At 37.9% G+C, this 9,105-nt stretch overlaps 1 protein-coding gene across 2 annotated transcripts; it reads right to left on the bottom strand.

The window, feature by feature from the left end:
- Positions 1-323: 323 nt before the first annotated feature.
- On the bottom strand, positions 324-5,367 carry LOC107572651 (cerebellin-1-like). Of its 2 annotated transcripts, XM_016259077.1 has the most exons (4): positions 5,265-5,367; positions 3,365-3,685; positions 3,135-3,254; positions 324-1,186 (listed from the first exon to the last, which is right to left on the bottom strand). In XM_016259077.1, the coding sequence occupies exons 2-4, from the start codon at positions 3,620-3,622 to the stop codon at positions 989-991; spliced, it is 576 nt and encodes a 191-aa protein (XP_016114563.1). In that variant the 5' UTR covers positions 3,623-3,685; positions 5,265-5,367; the 3' UTR covers positions 324-988. The 2 variants fall into 2 exon arrangements, with proteins under 2 accessions (XP_016114563.1, XP_016114562.1); XM_016259076.1 differs by lacking the exon at positions 5,265-5,367 and having other exon boundaries at positions 3,365-3,985.
- Positions 5,368-9,105: the final 3,738 nt, after the last annotated feature.

Raw genomic sequence — 9,105 nt, 5'->3', positions numbered from 1 at the left:
GATAGATAAAGTGCAATAAAATAAACACTTATATGTGTAGTTTGGATGTTTTTTTTTCACTAGCTTAAAAGAATATTATGTAAAAGTCTCAAAATTGACGAATGCATGAAAAAATGATAGTTTTGCCTGTAGTGTCTTGCCTTAGGATGTTTTATGGATGCGCACCATGTAGGGATTCACCTGAATATTAATTCTGGCCAATGAGGATGATCAATAATTGTTTTTATAATGAGCTGTTATGTCGTAATGGCTGATATTATAAATCTATATCCTTTCATCTGTTGTTTAAAAACAAAGGAGGCTCCAATTTAGAATCATTCATGCTTCAACACATCAGAATTTTATTGTACAGTTGGAATAATTTGTTTTAAACATCAATTCAACCTCAGATGTCACGACTTTCACACCTGCATCAAACAATTGAAATCATACGTAATCTGCCCAATGGATATATGCTTTGTTAGCAAAAATATATGTAAAATGCTTAATCACTAAAAATTTGAATTTATTGTGTGCAACCTGCATGAATTTCAATTTTTTTGAGTGTGTCCTTGTTTCCCCTACCTAGTGTGTTTTTTTTTCTTTATTTAATGTTAATTGAAAATAGCAAACACGTCCCAAATGCAGGTTACAGGATTGCAAGATTTGCAAATTCAAAATGAAAAGATAACAGAATATATCATATTTAGTTTGACGTCCTGAGGTTGACGCTGATCACCACAATCCTAAGGTTTAGCACCGTTCACTGATTATTTGTCAGAAAGCAACATTTGTATACCCCATTTTGTATCTTGTTAGTGGAAAGTGCCATATATCGTGCATCCCTGACCTTAACAAGCAGGTTCATGCATATAGAAAAGATGCAGAGGAAGAAGCCCAGCAGCGTGTGTAAGTACAGGAACAGAAGAAGCGTCCTTGTCTGAACACTTGTGAACACGTCCTTCTGCTGAATGTGCGCTTTTGATCAGTTTTCTGCGTGAACTTCTTTCTATGAGGGAAAGACCAGGAAGCCGGAGAAGGTGGAGTATTTCCAGCCGCCCATCAGGTTTCCTCTCTCCAGTTTGAGGTAGGCCTTGTCTCCTCTCTCCATCGTAACCAGACCGGCGTTGGTCGCTGCCTCACGCGTCACATCCTGATCGCCGGCGAAGGCCGAGATCACCGGCCAACCGTTCAACACCAGACTTACCTGGACGGAGAGCCAGAAAGAAAGGAATTCTTACAATATTTAATAATAACTAGATAAAGTTTGTCAAGACAAAATTTTGGTTGGCTTGAGAAAGCCTAGCCTGAAAGTTTAAAGCAGTTGTAAAAGCCTGAAGTTTGAAAATTTAGATTAGATAGATGTTGATAACATGTTTCTAGCATGATTGGCCTGTCACTAGCACATTGCTGGCATGATTAGCATGTTACTAGCATGTTGGTAGCTTGATTAGCAAGTGACTAGCATGTTTCTAGCATGATTAGCAAATGACTAGCATGTTTCTAGCATGATTAGCAAGTTACTAGCATGTTCCTAGCATGATTAGCATGTTCCTAGCACGATTAGCATGTTCCTAGCATGATTAACATGTTACTAGCCTGGTTAGCAAGTGACTAGCATGATTCGCAAGTTACTAGCATGTTCCTAGCATGATTAACATGTTACTAGCATGATTAGCAAATGACTAGCATGTTTCTAGCATGATTAACAGGTAACTAGCATGCTCCTAGCATGATTAGCATGTTCCTAGCACGATTAGCATGTTCCTAGCATGATTAACATGTTACTAGCCTGGTTAGCAAGTGACTAGCATGATTCGCAAGTTACTAGCATGTTCCTAGCATGATTAACATGTTACTAGCATGATTAGCAAGTGACTAGCATGTTTCTAGCATGATTACCGTTACTAGCATTTTGCTAGCATGATTAGCAAGTGACTAGCATGTTTCTAGCATGATTACCGTTACTAGCATTTTGCTAGCATGATTAGCAAGTGACTAGCATGTTTTTAGCATGATTAGCAAGTGCATGTTGCTAGCATTTTTCTAGCATGATTAGCATGTTACTAGCATGTTTTTTAACATGATTAACAAATAACTAGCATGTCGTTAGCATGTTTCTAGCATGATTAACATGTTACTAGTATGTTTCTAGCATGAATAGCATGTTACTAGCATTTTGCTAACATGATTAGCAAGTAACTAACATGTCACTAGCATGTTTCTAGCATGATTAACATGTTACTAGCATGTTCCTAGCATGATTAGCAAGTGACTAGCATGTTCCTAACATAATTAGCATGTTACTAGCATTTTGCTAACATGATTACCAAGTATCTAGCATGTCGCTAGCATGTTTCTAGCATGATTAGCATGTTACTGGCATGCTGATAACATGATTAGCAAGTAACTAGCATGTTGCTAATCATGGAGTTTGAATAGTCTTGGCTCATCTGAACATTCCTTCAATGTAAATCAATGGGATTTTTAATCTTCAGTTTTATGAAAACTATAAATCTGATTAGCATGCTACTAGCATGTTGTTAGTATGTTTCTAGCATGATTAGCATGTCGCTAGGATAGATAGATTTTTATGATTTTTAATCTTCAGTTTTATGAAAACTATAAGTCGGATCAGTCTGAAGATCTGGGCTGAGTTTGGTGGTCAGAAATGTAGTCTATGAAGAAGAATAATAAAAAGCTTACGTAGCAGATCAGTAGGCTGGCTTTCTCAAGCTAACCTAATAACTGGATTGAACATGAATGTTCTTGTGCGGTGTATGGTGGCCGTTTGATGTCATGCTGAAATGCAAAACTAGTTGGAAACTGCTGAACTCGGCGGTTTTGATTTATATGTCCTCTGTTGTCACTACAAAAGTTTTAGTAAAAAGACAGTTAAAGAAATAGCTCAGCCCAAAACTGAAAGAATGTAGTATTCCATTACTCGCACATTTGCTGAGACACTGACGCAGTGCTACATTTCTCCGAATCTGATGAAGAAACAAACTCACCCTGATCTCGGATGAGCACATTTTCATCTCATTTTCATTTTTGATATTTGTCATTCAGAAAATGTTTAAAAGACAATAAATATGAAACAACAAGGTCTTAAGTCGTAAGGTCGTACGTGTTTCTGAATGGATCTTTTGACGCACCTGTATAGTTTGCCTGTTGTAAACTTTCACCACGTTGAAACTGAAGCTATACACTCCTTTTCTAGGAGCCACGAAAATGCTCCGTGCCGGATCAAAATGGCTCCCGACGTTCACCAGAACCTGATGGAATACAGAAAGACAGATGGAAAGCGTCGGGTCTGTTACAGCACTGGCTGCCTCATGTGCTGCTGATAAAGGAAGGAACGATCATATATCCCATGCATCGTTACCTGGTCGAAGTATATGGTCATGGTGCGGTTGCTCATCTCAGACGGTTCGTGGTTGTTGTTCCTCACAGCCGAGAAGGCGATGCGGCCGTTTCCGGAGCGCACCGACATTCCCAAAGCATACCCAGCGGGTTCTGTGGTCGGAGTGGAGTCGCAAACGACTAAACACTTCCCTTCCAGCACGATGGGCTCCGTGTCATTCTGGCCCCGAACTAGCAGGGGCCCCATCAGACAGAGAAGAGCTAACCGTGTGCCACTCATCTGAATACGTCGATGTATTAGTTCGTCCTCTAGCTGTCTCACTGCCTGCCTCTGCTGCTTTATCTGCAGGTCCAGAGCAAATGCAGAAATATCCAGCGGTGACCCACTAGTGAACAAGGGCCTTCCCTTCCTGACCTCAAGACTAGATAACAGCACATGCAGAGGGAGAAGAGCACATCGGAAGATCTGTGTGCAGATACACATTCGATAGTTTCGCACTTCAGCGTTTGTGTGTGCTGTAAGTCACTGGACCACCGCAATACACACTCACACCGGCCATCTGGACCAGACGTCCCTTATGAAGAGACCATCTGCCTTCCCATCATGCTTCCAAAACATTCCAACACACGCACACCAGTGTTCTTTTAGTATCATTGAGATACAGTGTTTATTCATATTTTAAATTAGGTTTTATTTTTATATTTCCAGTTTTTATATTATTTTTTAAAGTTTTAGTAATTTTGCTGTATTTTTCATTTTTTTTTGTCATGGTATCTTTTTTAATGTCTAATTTATCTATCTATCTATCTATCTGTCTGTCTATCTATCTATCTATCTATCTCTCTATCTATCTATATCTCTATCTGTCTATCGATCTATCTATCTATCTGTCTGTCTATCTATCTATCTATCATCTATCTATCTATCTATCTATCTATCTATCTATCTATCTATCTATCTATCTATCCGTTTTAGATATTTTAGTATATGAAGTTAAACAAAATTAAATTACCAAAGATAAAAATTGGCAATAAAATAAGTTTAAGTTTTTATTTATTTATTTATTATAATTGTAACTGTAATATGGCTTTTCTCATTCTTCAGGACTTTTATTCAACACAGTTCCCTGATTGACCAACAAAAGTAACAAAAATGTCCTAAATATCATATTAAAGTAATATAAAATGATATTATAGTAAAATATAATATAATTTATTATATGATATAAAAATATGCGCAAAAATGCTCACTCACTCACGCACGCACGCACGCACGCACGCTCGCTCGCTCGCTCACTCACTCACTCACTCACTCACTCACTCACTCACTCACTCACTCACTCACCACATGGCCCCAACAATTTGCAAAATGATCGTGACTGAAGAGGAAAATTGACTTTTTTTATGTTTGGAGTTTTGATGTTTGGTTTCTAAATGTCTCTTGACTTTTGCAACCAGTTTTTGGGTCTCGATCCACCAGATGAGAAAAGCTGTTCTGTTGTTTCCGTAAAACTAAATATAATCACTATATTTTGAGTCCACTGTAAAAATCGTCATGATTTTAATATTAAAAGACTGTATAATGCTACAGTAAAAATCTGTTGATTGTCCCTCACTGAACAAAAACCGGAAGAAATCTAAGTTTAAGCTTTGTCAGAAATCTAAATTTTAAATTTACATTTAAAAACAATAGCCTAAAATGTTTTTACAGTTCTGTTAAACGACAGCTGCTGCTTTTTCACGGATTATATTTATATACAATCTAGATACAGTGTATTGTAATGTGTTATAGCAGTGTTCATGCATCAGGAAAGCTTCTGTCTAAAGTGTACGGCACTGTGTGTGAGTTCATCTCAAATGCGTATCTCTCTCTCACTGAACTAAAATCATGAAAGCTTATTAAACATCAAATGTCGTCTTACCTTCAGTGCTACAGAGTCACGGTCACTCCATCACTGGACAATCCCGTCCATCTCTCTGTGGCTCTGAACCAAAACCTAGTGCACTGCCTGCGTAGGCAGTATTTTAAAGCATCATGGTGCTGCTGACAGAAAAGCTGTTGCCAAAACTAGGCGGCAAAGCTGGAGTTTCGCTGTGGATTTGGGATGAGATGGAGGAAATGCCGAATTGTCCCTCCTTTTTCAAATGATTGTAGAAAATAATTGATGTTGGCAAATTAAGCATTTAACTCTACAGGGTTCCTGTTGGAGAATTTTTAATTATCAAAGAACAGTGGACATGTGTAGGGTTTCGGTTTTTTATTTTATAGCATCGCAGCAGGGAAGCACAGTAAGGCTTGGATCAGAGCTGTTCTTGCCAAAGTTCCCCACGGTTCAAGCAGATTTTAAATACAGCGATGGTTCTACTCTTACTCGTCCTGTTATCGTGATAAAGTACACGTACTCTAATCTACATGACCAATATACAATGAAAGCAGTTACTTTTTAAACATTAGAAAATAGAAAAGAATGTTGTCTGAAACCTCTAGCTGAGAAAAAGTACTTCATATCTGGGTGTTTGTGGAAGGTTCCTGATTAGAGCTTGGGTTTAAACGACACAGCTTTAAAGAAGTTGTTTATTCTCTATGTGTGTGTGTGTGTGTGTTAGTATCTGTCTGTACAGGACACTCCTGACATCTGATCGGCCACCCCGGGTGCCACCCCAATAATTAATATGCTACTACTTCATTTTCTTTGTTCAATCGTACTGAATGTTCATGAAAGTGCGTATAATTGGTACGCCAAATAAAAAACGAAAACTTGTGGTACTGATACACAAAAATGGACTTTGGCGTGTATATATATGCTATGCGATGGGTAGGTTTAGGGTTGTGGAGTAGATGTGTATCATATATTCGCGAATATACTGCGTATCATATGCACGCCAAACACATGCGTATCATATGCATGCCAAAGTCCATTTTTGCGAATCAATACCACGTGTTTTCGTTTTTATTTGGCATACTATTTATACGCATTTTCATGAGACCAGGCTCTTATTTTAGCCTCGAACTCAAGGATGCGACACGTTCCGCATCGTGCTTCATCTCGTCCATTTCCAGGCTCTCGCGCCATTTTCTTACGGAGTGAAAAACATTGCAGAGCAGAGAGGACACACAGGGGTGTAGATCACGACAGACAACGCACTGACAGACAAGACAGAGCAGGTCACTTTGATAATAGGAAACAAAGTCTGAGCATTCAAATTCTGTTCGTTTTGTGAAGAATTTCTAACGATAAATACAGTTTTGGAGCTCTTGAGAAGCGTGACGGTTCATGCGCGCTCCTGCTTTACCTCAGTTCAAGCGAAGCAGAAGTGCATTTTAAATAGCATGAAATAAACATGAAATAAACATCCGATTCATGTTGAAAGATGCACTACAACTTACTGAATGTATAGTGTCTCATGTAATCATCCAATTAATGTTTCAACAGCCGAAAGACATACAGCTAGAATACATTTTTCAACCCAGTCATGAAATGCCGAGAGACTGTTTTGCATTGACACATAACAGCAGAAAATCCATTCACTGTCCATTAACTAGTGAGAAAAATGTACATTAGAGAGGAGAATTTTGCAAAAATTAAATTTATTATTTATTTACTCATTTATGCTCTTTTTTATTATAATTAATAAACTGTATAGATAGGGCCTATAATATTACAATACAATAATGGTCTAATATGAACTTGAATACAAATCAATTACTTTTAACCTTGACAATAGGGTTCCCTGTATATTTAATTAATGAGGGGTAATGTGAATTATTCAGTAATCATAGAATTTATTCATGCTTTTTTTATGTCAGGTTGGAGTTACACACTGGTTTTCTGTCATGGTCTATGGACCTCCTGAATAAGCCTTGGCCACCCCATGCATAACACCCTAGCTCCGCCACAGCAGAGAAGCACTCTCGCTCAGCACAGTGGAGTGCATCGTTTTGTTAACTATTATTTTGAGTCATCTGGGACACGATAACACACGGCCCTCTCACAATATATTGCTTTACAGATCTATCACTTTTGATGCTCAGATATGTTCACTCAATCATGCTGCACGTATCAGAAGTTCAGCACTCCGACACTACATGCGTGCCGCGCCCGAGCACAAGTGAAACGCTCTCTGGCCCACCTCTTCCAACCGAGCCAGGGCCGGCTAAACGGACCAGAGTGATCACACTAGTCAAATAAACCGGGCTTTGGAGGTCAGACGCACTCAGTCACGGTTAAGATTGCCTAGTGTGATACACCCTTATTCTCCCACATCCCACACACACGAGTGTCTACCCACCCGCACTCACCCATCAAGCTCTGTTTTTCTATAACAAACTATAAAGTATTTTTTTATAAAAACGTTAATGCCCTCGCAGTGGGTAAATATTTAATTTGATTACATTAATGTTATAAATTGATATTTACAAGAAATATTTTAACTGCTACTATGTAAAAGGAATACTGCTGTAAAAAGCACCTTATTTGTTTAAAGTGTTTGCAAACCAAATGTTATTGCACTTTTGTTCATATAGCAGTACTTTGAAATGAAAAAGTGCACAATACACTACTTTTTAATTCATTATTGAATGTTGTGCATAACAATGCGATTAATCACGATCAGCAGGGTGGACTATTGTAATGGTCTCCTCACCGGCCTTCACAAGAAGACCATTAGACAGCTGCAGCTCATCCAGAACGCTGCTGCCAGGATTCTGACTAGAACCAGAAAATCTGAGCATATCACACCAGTCCTCAGGTCCTTACACTGGCTTCCAGTTATATTTAGGATTGATTTTAAAGTACTTTTACTCGTTTATAAATCACTCAATGGCCTAGGACCTAAATATATAGCAGATATGCTCACTGAATATAAACCTAACAGACCACTCAGATCATTAGGATCGAGTCAGTTAGAAATACCAAGGGTTCACACAAAACAAGGGGAGTCCGCTTTTAGTTATTATGCCACCCGCAGCTGGAATCAGCTTCCAGAAGAGATCAGATGTGCTAAAACATTAGTCACATTTAAATGCAGACTCAAAACTCATCTGTTTAGCTGTGCATTTATTGAATGAGCACTGTGCGATGTCCGAACTGATTGCACTGTATTATATGTATAATCGTTTTTCTTAACCATTTTAAATTCATTTTAAACATCTTAAATAAATTTTTTAATCATTCTCAAAGTTTTTTAATTCCTTGTTTTATTGTTGTGATTATTATTTTTCTTTTCTTTTCTTTTATGTAAAGCACTTTGAATTACCATTGTGTATGAAATGTGCTATATAAATAAACTTGCCTTGCCTTGCTTTGCCTTAAAGTCAGAGAGGATTGGGGCTCCCAAGTAAACCCCCTAATGTCGTCACGACATAACTCATAGTGACCGACAGATAGGGAACTGCTTTACATAGACGAGTTCAAGCAGCAAAATCAGACACAGCACCCTCTGGAGAACTCATCAGATCTTGACTGGGAAAGATGAGCAGAAAAACTGTAATTTTAAGCAATTTTCCTCCAAAGACTTAGTAAATTACGCTCTTATTTTTCAACCACTTATTATTTAGAGACCAATCAGTTCTTCAGGGATGAAAGTCCCACCCTGTTTTTCTCTCATTGAGAACATGTTTTACTTGGAAATGCATCAGATTGTGGATGTAAAATGAGTTGTTAACAGCATTTTTACATTGATTTAAATTGCATAATTAATAAGCTTAGTACTTTTATTTGTTAATATTAATAATAATTTAATATGATCTATAGATCATAACAG

The sequence above is a fragment of the Sinocyclocheilus grahami genome, unplaced genomic scaffold (assembly GCF_001515645.1).
Source record: "Sinocyclocheilus grahami isolate Dianchi unplaced genomic scaffold, SAMN03320097.WGS_v1.1 scaffold1787.1, whole genome shotgun sequence".
Classification (NCBI taxonomy): domain Eukaryota; kingdom Metazoa; phylum Chordata; class Actinopteri; order Cypriniformes; family Cyprinidae; genus Sinocyclocheilus; species Sinocyclocheilus grahami.
This window is presented reverse-complemented; position numbering and strand designations above follow the sequence as displayed.

What these genes read in the sequence shown, in the direction of transcription:
- LOC107572651 (XM_016259076.1), bottom strand. Translation starts at nt 3,826, where the DNA reads ATGTGTATCTGCACACAGATCTTCCGATGTGCTCTTCTCCCTCTGCAT. An exon ending in TGACCATATACTTCGACCAG is followed by an intron (nt 3,255 to 3,364) that starts GTAACGATGCAT and finishes GTATTCCATCAG; the next exon opens with GTTCTGGTGAACGTCGGGAG. An exon ending in ACAACAGGCAAACTATACAG is followed by an intron (nt 1,187 to 3,134) that starts GTGCGTCAAAAG and finishes CTCTCCGTCCAG; the next exon opens with GTAAGTCTGGTGTTGAACGG.